The sequence below is a fragment of the Ranitomeya imitator genome, chromosome 4 (assembly GCF_032444005.1).
Source record: "Ranitomeya imitator isolate aRanImi1 chromosome 4, aRanImi1.pri, whole genome shotgun sequence".
Taxonomy (NCBI): Eukaryota; Metazoa; Chordata; class Amphibia; order Anura; family Dendrobatidae; genus Ranitomeya; species Ranitomeya imitator.
The window spans coordinates 34,942,243-34,955,930 of record NC_091285.1 but is presented as its reverse complement, the minus strand read 5'-3'; the positions used below and the strand labels follow the sequence as shown (position 1 = coordinate 34,955,930).

The following is a 13,688-nucleotide window of genomic DNA, read 5'->3' as shown; positions in this document are numbered from 1 at the left end:
TATGTATACTGTACCGGTGATGTGTGTGTGTGTGTATATATATATATATATATATATATATATATATATATATATATATATATATATATATATATATATATATATATATGTATACTGTACCGGTGATGTGTGTGTGTATATATGTATACTGTACCGGTGGTGTGTGTGTGTGTGTGTGTGTGTGTATATATGTATACTGTACCGTCGATGTGTGTGTGTGTGTATATATATGTATACTGTACCGGTGATGTGTGTGTGTGTGTGTGTATATATATATATATATATATATATATATATACTGTACCGGGGCGCGCACACACACACATACTGTACCGGTGACGTGTATATATGTGTGTATATGTATATATATATATATATATATATATATATATATATATATATATATATATATATATATATATTTATATTATATTATATTATATTATACCGGCGATGTGTGTGTGTGTGTATATATATCGGTTAGATAGAGAGAATATATATATATATATTATTGTCTAAGGGTCACTTCCGTCTGTCTGTCCTTCTGTCACGGTTATTCGTTCACTGATTGGTCTCGCCAGCTGCCTGTCATGGCTGCCGCAACCAATCAGCGACGCGCACAGTCCGGAAGAAAATGGTCGCTCCTTACTCCCCGCAGTCACTGCCCGCATACACCACTCCAGTCTGCCCTCACACAGGGTTAATGGCAGCGGTAACGGACCGCGGTGTAATGCAGTCCGTTACCGCTGCTATTAACCCTGTGTGACCAAGTTTTTTACTATTGACGCAGCCTATACAGCGTCAATAGTAAAAAAATCGAATGTTAAAAAAAAATAAAAAATGATTATATACTCACCTACGCCGCCTTTCCCGCTCCTCGCAATGCAAGCGGCACGTTCCGGTCGCACGGATGGTCTGGCAGAAGGACCTGCCGTGACGGTCATGTGACCGTGACGTCAACACACCCTGACACCGGAAGATGCCGCCTGCACCCCACAGAGGCGACAGTGCTACAACGCGCCTGCGGAAGGTGAATATATGTTTTTTTTTGTTTTTTTTTTTTAAACCTGTGTCATATGTGGCTGGCCAATATACTACATAGCTCGGCAATATACTACATGGGCTGTGCAATATGCTACGTGGCTCTGTGCTGTATACTACGTGGCTGGGCAATATGCGACGTGGCTGGCCAGTACGCTGCGTGGCTGGCCAGTACACTATAAATTGCCCAGCGACGTAGTATGCAGCACAGACGCGTAGTATATTGCCCAGCCACGTATGTAACAGGTTAAAAAAAAGTCTTAAAATAAAAAATAAACATATACTCACCTTCCGAGGGCCCCTGGCGCCTGTGTGCGGTGCACGGGGCAGCTTCCGGTCCCAGGGTTGGTATGAGCGCAGGACCTGTGATGACATCGCGGTCACATGACCTTGACGTCATGGAAGGTCCTTCTCGCATAGCATCTTTGGCACCAGAACATGCCGCTTGCACTGCCGAGGAGAGGACGCACGTCGGAGGGTGAGAATAACGTTTTTTTTTTTTTATTATTATTATTATTTGTAACATTAGATATTTTTACTATTGATGCTGCATACGCAGCATCAATAGTAAAAACTTGGTCACACAGGGTTAATAGCGGCGGTAACAGAATGAGTTACCTGCGGCATAACGCGGTCCGTTACCGCTGGCATTAACCCTTTGTGAGCGGTGACTGGAGGGGAGTATGGAGCGAATGGGCACCGGGCGCTGACTGCAGGGGAGTAGGGAGGGACTAATCGGACTGTGGCGGTCGCTGATTGGTCACGGCAGCCATGACAGGTAGCTGGCGAGACCAATCAGCGACTTCCATTTCCATGACAGACAGAGGCCACAACCAATGAATATCCGAGCCAGACAGAAAGATAGGACAGACAGAAGTGACCCTTCGACAATTATATAGTAGACTAGCTGAAGAGCCCGGCGTTGCCTGGGCATAGTAAATATCTGTGGTTAGTTATAGCACCTCACTTCTCTTATTTCACGCCTCTCATTTTCCCAATCACATCTTTAATTTTCCCCCTCACAGCTCTCATTTTCTCCCTTACACCTCTCATTTTCTCCCTCACACCTCTCATTTTCTCCCTCACTCCTCTCATTCCCGCCTAACACTTGTCATTTCGACCTCACATCTGTCATTTTCCGATCACTGCACTATTTTCCCTCACTCCTCTCATTTTGCACTCACACCTTTTCATTTTCACCTCACACCTCTCATTTTCACCTCAGTATATACAGTACATGTTTGTCATCTCCCTTATATATAGTATACACCTGTATGTCATCTCCTGTATATAGTATACCTGTATGTCATCTCCCCTGTATATAGTATATACCTGTTGTGTGTCATCTCCCCTGTATATAGTATATACCTGTATGTCATCTCCTCCTATATATAGTATATACCTGTATGTCATCTCCTATATATAGTATATACCTGTATGTCATCTCCTCCTATATATAGTATATACCTGTATGTCATCTCTTTCTATATATAGTATATACCTGTATGTCATCTCTTCCTGTATATAGTATATACCTGTGTGTCATCTCTCCTGTATATAGTATATATCTGTGTGTCATCTCCTCCTGTATATAGTATATACCTGTATGTCATCTTCTATATATAGTCCAGGAAAAAAGATAAGAAAGCAGATGCACTCACCAGATGCAGTTACAAAGCGTCCTTTATTTCAGTGCCAGCCGGCACATAATTCACGGCACGGGGGAGAGGGAAGTGGACAGGGAGAGTGCGACAGGTAAGACGACGGCCGTTTCGCGCTGCCTGAGAGCGCTTCTACGGGTCTTTTTTCCTGGATTGTCATGGACTATTTTTCTGCAGATTGCACCTCCTGGTTCATTTCTTAGACTGCTACACACCTCGTTGGTTTGTCACCGGTTTTCTCTATTTTTTAGAGCTGTGCCGCTCTCTCTTTCTCTTTTTGGTCGTTATCTTCTATATATAGCATATACCTGTATGTCATCTCCTCCTGTATATAGTATATACCTGTAGGTAATCTGCTCCTGTAGATAGTATATACCTGTGTGTCATCTCCTCCTGTACATAGTATATACCTGTATGTCATCTCCTCCTGTATATAGTATGTACCTGTATGTCATCTCCTCCTCTATATAGTATATACATGTGTGTCATCTCTCCTGTATATAGTATATATCTGTGTGTCATCTCCCCTGTATATAGTATATACCTGTGTGATCTCCTGTATTAGACCTCGTTAACACGTTATTTGCTCAGTATTTTTACCTCAGTATTTGTAAGATAAATTGGCAGCATGATAAATCCCCAGCCAACAGGAAGCCCTCCCCCTGGCAGTATATATTAGCTCACACATACACATAATAGACAGGTCATGTGACTGACAGCTGCTGTATTTCCTATATGGTACATTTGTTGCTCTTGTAGTTTGTCTGCTTATTAATCAGATTTTTATTTTTGAAGGCTAATACCAGACTTGTGTGTGTTTTAGGGCGAGTTTCGTCTGTCAAGTTGTGTGTGTTGAGTTGTGTGTGGCGACATGCATGTAGCGACTTTTGTGAGATGAGTTTTGTGTGGCGACATGCGTGTAGCAACTTTTTGTGTGTCGAGTTGCATGTGACAGGTTAGTGCAGCAAGTTTTGCGCATGGCGAGTTTTGCGCGTGGTGAGTTTTATGTCTGGTGCCTTTTGAGTATGTGCAAGTTTTGTGTGAGGCAACTTTTGCATGTGTTGCAAATTTTGTGCGTGTGGCAATTTTTCCGCGTGTGCAAGTTTTGCGTGTGGCGAGTTTTCCATGAGGTGAGTTTTGCACTTGTGGCGAGTTTTGCGTGAGCCTAGTTTTTGCATGTGGCGAGTTTTGCGCGTGGTAAGTTTTGAGCGGAGACTTTTGTTTCGACTTTTATGTGGCGAGGTTGGTGTATGTGTGGTGAAATGTGTGCTGAGGGTGGTATATGTGTTCAAGCACGTGGTAGTGTGTGGCGCATTTTGTGTGTGTGTTCATATCCCCATGTGTGGTGAGTATCTCATGTCGGGGCCCCACCTTAGCAACTGTACGGTATATACTCTTTGGCGCCATCGCTCTCATTCTTTAAGTCCCCCTTGTTCACATCTGGCAGCTGTCAATTTGCCTCCAACACTTTTCCTTTCACTTTTCCCCATTATGTAGATAGGGGAAAAATAGTTTGGTGAATTGGAAAGCGCGGGGTTAAAATTTCACCTCACAACATAGCCTATGACGCTCTCGGGGTCCAGACGTGTGACTGTGCAAAATTTTGTGGCTGTAGCTGCGACGGTGCAGATGCCAATCCCGGACATACACACACACACACACATACACACATTCAGCTTTATATATTAGATATCCTGTACTGGACATTGACAATAGCATTAGTAGTGGTGCAGAATCCATTTGTGAAGAACTAAGTACACCCCCTGAATCAGTTGCTCGTAGAACAACCAATAACTTTACGCTTTGGTTTTCTGTGTGGCTTTCAGTCTCTCGCTTTGTTCTCTAGGAATTGTAGCCGACTCTATATAACGTTGCTGAGGTCTCTTGAGTTTGTGTCCGAGTTTTGGCGCAGCTGTAAGGTGTCGCCACAGCATTTCTATTGGCTTATGGACTGATTTTTTTTTTTTCCCAGCCATTCTGATGTAGATTTGCTGGTGCACATGACATCGTTGATTTATTATATGACCCAGGACTAGCCAAGCTTTAGCTTTTGAGTTTGTGGCCTCACATTTGATGCTGGGCTATTTTTGGTGTTCGGGAGTTCATGGTTTAATAGGTGCCCAAGTCCTGTGGCCATAAAACAAACCCAAATCATCACCAAGCTTGACCGTTGCTCTGAGTTGCTTGGTTTCCTCAATCATGGTGCAGGGCATTTGGCCAAACATCTCCACTTTGTCTAATGTCCAAAGAATATTGCTCCATAAGTCTTGTACTTTGCAAATGTTAGCCGCGATGCCATATTCCTCTTTTTTTTTTAATTATTTGTTTTTAAATTCTATTTCATGCCAACTTTTCCAGTCATAATTGGTCATTCTGTTACTGTTCTGAACTTTGGAACTTGAGGCCTTTAGAGTCTGAGCTGTAATTCTTGAGTTTCTTGCAATTTTCTTCACCATTGCTCGGTCTGACTTTGGGGTGAATTTGCTGAGAACTTATTTTCTCCTGGGAATTTTGTTAACTGTCTTGAATGTTTAACACTTGAGACTAATCTTCTTGCTGTAGTTAGATGAGGTCTAAACTGTTTGGAAATGGCTTTATGACCCTTCTCAGATTGATTGGAACAACAACCGCTTCTCTAAGATTTTTGCCCATGTGTTTCCTCCTTGGCATTGTGTTAACACACGCCTGAAGGCTCCAGACCAGCAGACTGCCCAAACTTCTGCTTTTATAGAGGTGGTGACACTCGCTGATGAACAGTTAAAGGGACAGTCCAGGGTTATCACCCAGAAAGCTGCGCTCTGTCGGGATTCTCTTGTGCCAGTGGAGACGGTGTGGTACTGTGACTGCAGATATGCATTGTAATGTAATATACTCCAACATAGTAACTATACTGTACTGCTATATACCGTATTACTAATCACATCACTTTATACTACACTGCTGCACGCTATACTTTGCTGAGTCCGTTTTCACTTCTTTTCTTTTTTTTTATTTCTTCTGTTATCGCAGGTCCGACATCTTTACATTTGCGATTTCCACAAGAATTTTATTCAAAGTGTCCGGAACAAAAGAAAGCGAAAAACCAGCGATGATGGCGGTGACTCTCCAGAACACGATACAGATGTTCCCGAGGTGAGAGGGATCTGCGCGGAAGGTGGCACATTCATTAGCAGGATCGTTGTGGTTCCCTAAACAAAATGTCTTAAGTTTCCCCCACAGCGCCACCACAGGAGAAGTAAGGCATTTGGGACGCCCCCCAAGGCAGACTCCCGAGGCTGATTGGGACGCTCCCAAAGCAGACTCCCGAGGCTGATTGGGACGCCCCCCAAAGCAGACTCCCGAGGCTGATTGGGACGCCCCCCAAAGCAGACTCCCGAGGCTGATTGGGACGCCCCCCAAAGCAGACTCCCGAGGCTGATTGGGACGCCCCCCAAAGCAGACTCCCGAGGCTGATTGGGACGCCCCCCAAAGCAGACTCCCGAGGCTGATTGGGACGCCCCCCAAAGCAGACTCCCGAGGCTGATTGGGACGCCCCCCAAAGCAGACTCCCGAGGCTGATTGGGACGCCCGCCAAAGCAGACTCCCGAGGCTGATTGGGACGCCCGCCAAAGCAGACTCCCGAGGCTGATTGGGACGCCCGCCAAAGCAGACTCCCGAGGCTGATTGGGACGCCCGCCAAAGCAGACTCCCGAGGCTGATTGGGACGCCCGCCAAAGCAGACTCCCGAGGCTGATTGGGACGCCCGCCAAAGCAGACTCCCGAGGCTGATTGGGACGCCCGCCAAAGCAGACTCCCGAGGCTGATTGGGACGCCCGCCAAAGCAGACTCCCGAGGCTGATTGGGACGCCCGCCAAAGCAGACTCCCGAGGCTGATTGGGACGCCCGCCAAAGCAGACTCCCGAGGCTGATTGGGACGCCCGCCAAAGCAGACTCCCGAGGCTGATTGGGACGCCCGCCAAAGCAGACTCCCGAGGCTGATTGGGACGCCCGCCAAAGCAGACTCCCGAGGCTGATTGGGACGCCCGCCAAAGCAGACTCCCGAGGCTGATTGGGACGCCCGCCAAAGCAGACTCCCGAGGCTGATTGGGACGCCCGCCAAAGCAGACTCCCGAGGCTGATTGGGACGCCCGCCAAAGCAGACTCCCGAGGCTGATTGGGACGCCCGCCAAAGCAGACTCCCGAGGCTGATTGGGACGCCCGCCAAAGCAGACTCCCGAGGCTGATTGGGACGCCCGCCAAAGCAGACTCCCGAGGCTGATTGGGACGCCCGCCAAAGCAGACTCCCGAGGCTGATTGGGACGCCCGCCAAAGCAGACTCCCGAGGCTGATTGGGACGCCCGCCAAAGCAGACTCCCGAGGCTGATTGGGACGCCCGCCAAAGCAGACTCCCGAGGCTGATTGGGACGCCCGCCAAAGCAGACTCCCGAGGCTGATTGGGACGCCCGCCAAAGCAGACTCCCGAGGCTGATTGGGACGCCCGCCAAAGCAGACTCCCGAGGCTGATTGGGACGCCCGCCAAAGCAGACTCCCGAGGCTGATTGGGACGCCCGCCAAAGCAGACTCCCGAGGCTGATTGGGACGCCCGCCAAAGCAGTCTCCCGAGGCTGATTGGGACGCCCGCCAAAGCAGACTCCCGAGGCTGATTGGGACGCCCGCCAAAGCAGACTCCCGAGGCTGATTGGGACGCCCGCCAAAGCAGACTCCCGAGGCTGATTGGGACGCCCGCCAAAGCAGACTCCCGAGGCTGATTGGGACGCCCGCCAAAGCAGACTCCCGAGGCTGATTGGGACGCCCGCCAAAGCAGACTCCCGAGGCTGATTGGGACGCCCGCCAAAGCAGACTCCCGAGGCTGATTGGGACGCCCGCCAAAGCAGACTCCCGAGGCTGATTGGGACGCCCGCCAAAGCAGACTCCCGAGGCTGATTGGGACGCCCGCCAAAGCAGACTCCCGAGGCTGATTGGGACGCCCGCCAAAGCAGACTCCCGAGTCTGATTGGGACGCCCGCCAAAGCAGACTCCCGAGGCTGATTGGGACGCCCGCCAAAGCAGACTCCCGAGGCTGATTGGGACGCCCGCCAAAGCAGACTCCCGAGGCTGATTGGGACGCCCGCCAAAGCAGTTCATATCCCGCAATCCCACAAATTCAGACCACAGAAAAGTCAAAGCTTGAGTAATGTATACCCTGTTCCTGACTCTTCGTAATTTCCAGCACTGCCACACAGTGTCCTGATTCTGTTGGACGAGTGTTTTGGGCACCGGAATAGTTCTGATCCTGTCGGCAGATGCCTCCATTGTACAGTGACGTATCCGTTAGACACTTCTTAGTCAGAAGAGGTTATTTCTTGGCCTAAAAGATTAATTCACCTTTAACTGCTCCATCATTCTGATTTTTGTCAGAATCATAAATTTTATTTTAGTACCCGTGCAGTGAAGAGCGGATGCTGCCAGAGATACTGAAGATCTGCTGAGGTGCTTGGTAGCAGAGCAGCTTGAACCTCAGCAAGACCAGTCTGTTACAAGTTTGTTGAAGAACGGACATTTCATGGCTGCTTTAGACAGACCAACTACACTTCAGATATTTTTCACAGAACAATCACTACTTGATTGTTCTGTGTCCATGGGTTGCTGCTGTTGTTGTCAGCACATGAGCTGTTTACACAGGACAATGTTGCTTTTTTTTGGCAGCACATGAGCTGTTTACACAGGACAATGTGCTGCCGAGGATGATGCTTTATAAACCAATTTAAAAATCATTTCACCCGACGTACGAGCGTTTTTCTGGGTACGCTGTTTCTCAATAATCGGGCCGTGTGATGTAGTAACGCCATTTGTCTCTGTTTCTACAGGTGGACCTCTTCCAGCTTCAGGTGAACACTCTCCGCAGGTACAAGAGGCACTACAAGCTGCAGACCCGTCCTGGCCTGAACAAGGCACAACTGGCAGAGGTACAGTCCTAATGCTGACAGTCCCTACTGTGTGGTAAATTGGTAACATTGGATAAATATCTCACATTTCCTCTGCAGCGACCCCTACAGGAGAAATGGCCACGTCAGCTCCACCAAGGGCCACAGCGCTGTATTTTAAGTAGTGGCCATATCTGGTATTGCAGCTCAGTCCCATACGTTTGAATATCAGGCGCCTCCTGGCACTTCCCTCACAATCTCATATTCATGGCCTATCCTTAGTATTGGCCATCAGATTTAGTCCTACTAAAAAAAACTTGTAAATTAATAAAAAATAGTTTTTTTATGCAATAATGTGGTGTTTTTTTATTAAAAAAAAAAAGCTTGTAAGACATTTTTTCTGACTTTATTTTTACATTATATTTCAATTATTTTCACCAGACCGTGAGCAGACATTTCCGAAACATTCCTGTAAACGAGAAGGAAACCCTGGCCTATTTCATCTACATGGTGAAAAGCAACCGAAGCCGCCTGGACCAGAAATCTGAAAGCAACAAACAGCTGGACGCGTAGCCACAGGGACTATGGCTCCCGGTGGGCCAGGGAGGAAACAAACTCTTAATCTGTACATAGGAATAGTGACCCTGGTGCCATATCGGAGCGCGGTGGTCCGCAGGAGCCCATGGTTATCGTATACCATGGGATGGGGCGATGGTGGCACTGCCAATTGCATGATGCCAGAATTGGTTTGACGAGACGCCTGCCCTCATCTTACACGTGCCAGGAGGATGTAAATAAGCAGCATTTGGACGGCAGTAGTCCTCAGACCACAGATCCATGACTTGTCTGTAAATGCAAGATATATCTGATTTTACCCTTATTTTTCTTTTAGAAGGGTCTCCGGATTCACGGAGTTTAGGAGCTGGTGAAAGTATGGCCAGGAACGAGGAGGTAATTTCTTTGGCTTCTACGAAGGGCCATTGTGCCAGTCACATCCTCCTCTGCCACCAGGAGCTCCTAAAGAGAACCCATCCTATATCAGACCTCAGCGCCTGGTCCCGGTCATGTGATGGGCCCCGAGGGGCCCGGCCCCTAACAGGTGTCTGGTAATGAACTGTGCATGCAAGTACGCCGTGAGGGATCCAGTTCCAACTAATTGACTGCAAGCCGAGATCTTGAAAACTGCAAGGAACTCCTGCCGAAAGTGTATTTTGGCTGTGACTGACCCTCTGATGAGCCATGATGTGCTTTAATGAGAGTCCACCTATCGGGCAACCTTACTAATAGGCCTGTTCTGGGGACAGGACCCCAACCTCCGAATATTCCTGCTCCAGATTCTCAGCAATAATTGGCGCTCACGTCGGCAGCTGGCACTACAGGACCGGACATGATTTTTTTATATTTTTACTCAATGTTTTAATAACTCCCCGATTAAATTTCCATGAATTGCGGTCACCTGGATCTTCGCAGTAATTGTTATATGGTCACATTTGTATTTTAGGGACTTGTCATGTTTTAAAGTTGAGCACTTCCACTTGTGCTTGGATATATGTGATCCGCAGACAATACAAGTGCTTGGATTTACTGCTTGCAGCCATCATTTCTTATTTTTTCTGTACATATGTAATATTTTATGTTTCTGATATGGTAAATTGACCTTAGAGAGAAGGCGCGTGGTTCGGCATGTATTGCTCCAGTAGGATCTCTGTGTAGTCCTGTGCGTCCATCTGTGGGACTAGTAGACTATATATCTATTTTAAAGGGGTCGTCGTGATCAGTTGACGATCGGTGGGGGGTCTGAGTGCTAGGCGCCACATTGATTGGCACAGCGTTTCAAAATGGAACAGCAGGTCGGACGCCCAAGTGGTTCGCCAATCATTCCCTGTGGGGTGCCGGAAAAAAACAAGCCTAGCACTTGGCAGCCCCATAGAGAATGAATGGAGTGGTGGACTCGCATTCTGTTCTACCCCTCCGTTCTAATGGCCGAGCAGTGCAGGTCCGACCGCCATGATTTTTCTTCACTGCACAACCCCTTTAACCATTCTATCTTATCATTTGAAGCCTGCAATAGAAACCCATATACTGTTAGTTCCAGAAATAATTGGACAGTGACACAAGTTTTGTCATTTTTAGCTGGTTACCAAAACATATTCAAGACAGTTATATAACCAATATGGGCTTAAAGTGCAGACTCTCAGCTTTAATTTGATGGTATAGGAATTATTGATCTTTAATATGTAGCTTACTCTTTTTAAAGGAATTAAAAGTATCTCAAAAGCTCTTCAATAGGCTCTTTAATCCATCATCAATTAAGTGTTAAAAGGTCTGGAGCTGATTCCAGATATGGTATTTGAATTTGAAAACTGTTGCTGTGAACCCACAACATACGGTCAAATTAGCTCCCAATGGAAGAGAAACAGACCATCATTAGGCTGAAGGAAAATGCAAAAATCTATCAGAGATATTGCAGAAATATAAGGCGCCGCCAATTCAACTGAAAAAGGCCTGGGTGTCCACGGAAGAAAACAGTGATGGACGATCACAAAATCCTTTTCATGGTGAAGAAAAACCTCTTCACAAAATCCATCCAAGTGAACACTTTCCAGGAAGTAGGTGGCTCATTATCTAAATCTACCATAAAGAGAAGACTTCATAATTGCAAATACAGAGGGTTCACCACAAGGTGCAAACCATTAATCAGCCTTAAAAATAGAAAGGCCAGTTTAGACTTTGCTAAAAAAAAAAAAAAAAAAACCTCTAAAGAAGCCGTCCAGTTCCGGAAAAGCATAACTAAGATCAAACTGTACGAGAATGATGGGAAGAAGAAAGTATGGAGAAAGGTTGGGATGGCTGATGATCCTCAGCACAGCACACTCCCTGTAAAACATGGTGGAGGCACTGTGATGGCGCTGGCATGCATGGCTTCCAGTGGCGCTGGATCACTAGTGTTTCCTGATGCTGTGACTGAAGCAGCCGGATGAATCCTGTGTGTACAAGGCGATACTTTCCGATCGGATTTTACCAAATGCAGCAAGGTTGGTTGGACAGTCCTTCACACGACAGATGGGCAATGACCCAAAACATCCGGCGAAAGCAACTCGGGAGAAGGCAAAGAAGTGGAATATTCTGCGGTGGCCGAGTCCTCACCAGATCTCAGCCCCATCGAGCTGCATGAAGGCAAAACATGAGGCAGAAATACCCACAAACAAGTAACAATCCAGGTCAGAAGCAATCAAGGCCTGGAAAGCGTCACAAAGGCTCAGTGATGGTGACGTCCATGGCTTCCAGACTTCAGGCCGTCATTGCCTGCAAAGAATTCAATGCAAAGTATTAAAAATTAACATTTTATTTATGGTAAAGTGAATTGGTCCAACTAATTTTAAGCCCCTGAAAAACGTCTTCCTCCAATTTTTACAAACATGGCGGCCGACAAAGACTGGCATAGCGCTGTACAAGAGACACTGATTTAATTCGCTTAGTTTGGAGCCTTTGTTGAGTGACATGCATCGCTCCAGAAATGCTACTCCATTCAGGGACTAGAATAGCAGTTCCGTCTCCAAAAATGGCAGCATTTTTTATGAATGTGAGCGACGCTGTGCCAAAAAAATTGCCTGACCCTTCTTTCTGGAAACATCTGCCATCTTATGGAGTGCAGCTTTGACTCACTGGCTATATACGTCTTGTATGTGGACATATGAAAGGCTGTATATTAGGAAACCTTCAGATGAGACGGATTATTCTTTATTCTGCACTGAAGAAATGCAGAAAAAAGCATAATGCATATCAATAGGTTATCAAAGGCCCTGGTAAATGTCATAGGAAAAACTGCACAAGATAAAATACTTTTTTCTAATTTCACCTTATGCACTAAATAGGGACACATTTAAAAAAAAAAAAAAAAATGGATCCGTCAGCAACAGCTTGTTGATGGTTTCATTTTACTTGGATCCTGCAAAAAATGTATCCATCAGCAGCAGCTTGTTGTTGGTATCCTGCAAAAAAAAATGGATTCATCAGCAGCATTTTGTTGATGGTTTCTTGCAATTTGGATAATGCACAAATGGATCCATCAGCAGTAGCTGCGTGTTTGTATCCTGTTAAATAAAAATGGATCCATCAGCAGTAGCTGCATGTTTGTATCCAGTTAAATAAAAATGGATCCATCAGCAGCAGGCTTGTTGGTATCTTACAAAAAATGGACCCATCAGCAGCAGCTGCTTGTTGGTATCCTGCAAAAAATGAATCCACCAGCAGCATTTTGTTTGTTTCTTGCAATCTGGATAATGCAAAAATGGCTGCAGCAGCTTGTTGTTGGCATCCTGTAAAAAATGGATCCATCAGCATCGAGCTTGTTGCTATCTTACAAAAAAATGGATCCATCAGCATCGGGCTTGTTGCTACCTTACAAAAAAATGGATCCATCAGCATCGGGCTTGTTGACATCCTGCAAAAAAATAGATCCATCAGCAGCGGGCTTGTTGGTATCTTACAGAAAAATGGATCCATCAGCAGCAGCTTGTTGCTGGCATCCTGCAAAAAATGGATCCTTCAGCAGCAGCTGCTTGTTGGTATCCTGAAAAAAAAAAAATGGATCCTTCAGCAGCAGCTTGTTAATGGTGTCTTGTTACTTGGATCTTGCCAAAATGGATCCATCAGCAGCAGCTTGTTAATGGTTTCTAGTTACTTGGATCTTGCCAAAATGGATCCACCAGCAGCAGCTTGTTGATGGTTTCTTGCAATTTGAATCCTGCAAAAATGGATCCATGAACAGCAGCTTGTTGTTGGTATCCTGCAAAAACTGGATCCACCAGCAGCATTTTGTTGATTTGTTTCTTTCGATTTAGATCATGCAACAAAATGATCCATCAGCAGCAGCTTGTAATTTCTGGTTCCGCTTACTTCAGCGCATGTACGTACTTGTAAGCCAGGACATTCATGTAAAGTCTAATTTTGCTCGTAGTAACTCATTTCCACCCTCCCATCCTTGTATTATACCATTTCTATTTTTACAGTTTTTTTACGTATTTATTGTATTGACATCCAGTATGTTCCATTAAAGTGACCTCGTGTTCCAGACCGTGGA

The 13,688-nt window shown here is 46.0% G+C and overlaps 1 protein-coding gene across 3 annotated transcripts in view; it reads left to right on the top strand.

Moving 5' to 3' along the window:
• The window catches only part of SAP30L (SAP30 like), a 30,032-nt gene extending 16,344 nt beyond the window's left edge, over positions 1-13,688 (top strand). Inside the window, exons 2-4 of one of the 3 annotated variants that reach the window (XM_069763521.1) lie at positions 5,712-5,834; positions 8,549-8,647; positions 9,047-13,688. In XM_069763521.1, coding sequence (XP_069619622.1) covers positions 5,712-5,834; positions 8,549-8,647; positions 9,047-9,178 — 354 coding nt within the window. In that variant the 3' untranslated portion in view covers positions 9,179-13,688. Of the gene's footprint in view, positions 1-5,711; positions 5,835-8,548; positions 8,648-8,725; positions 8,960-9,046 lie in introns of those variants that run through there. The other 2 variants (XM_069763522.1, XM_069763523.1) reach the window with 2 other exon arrangements.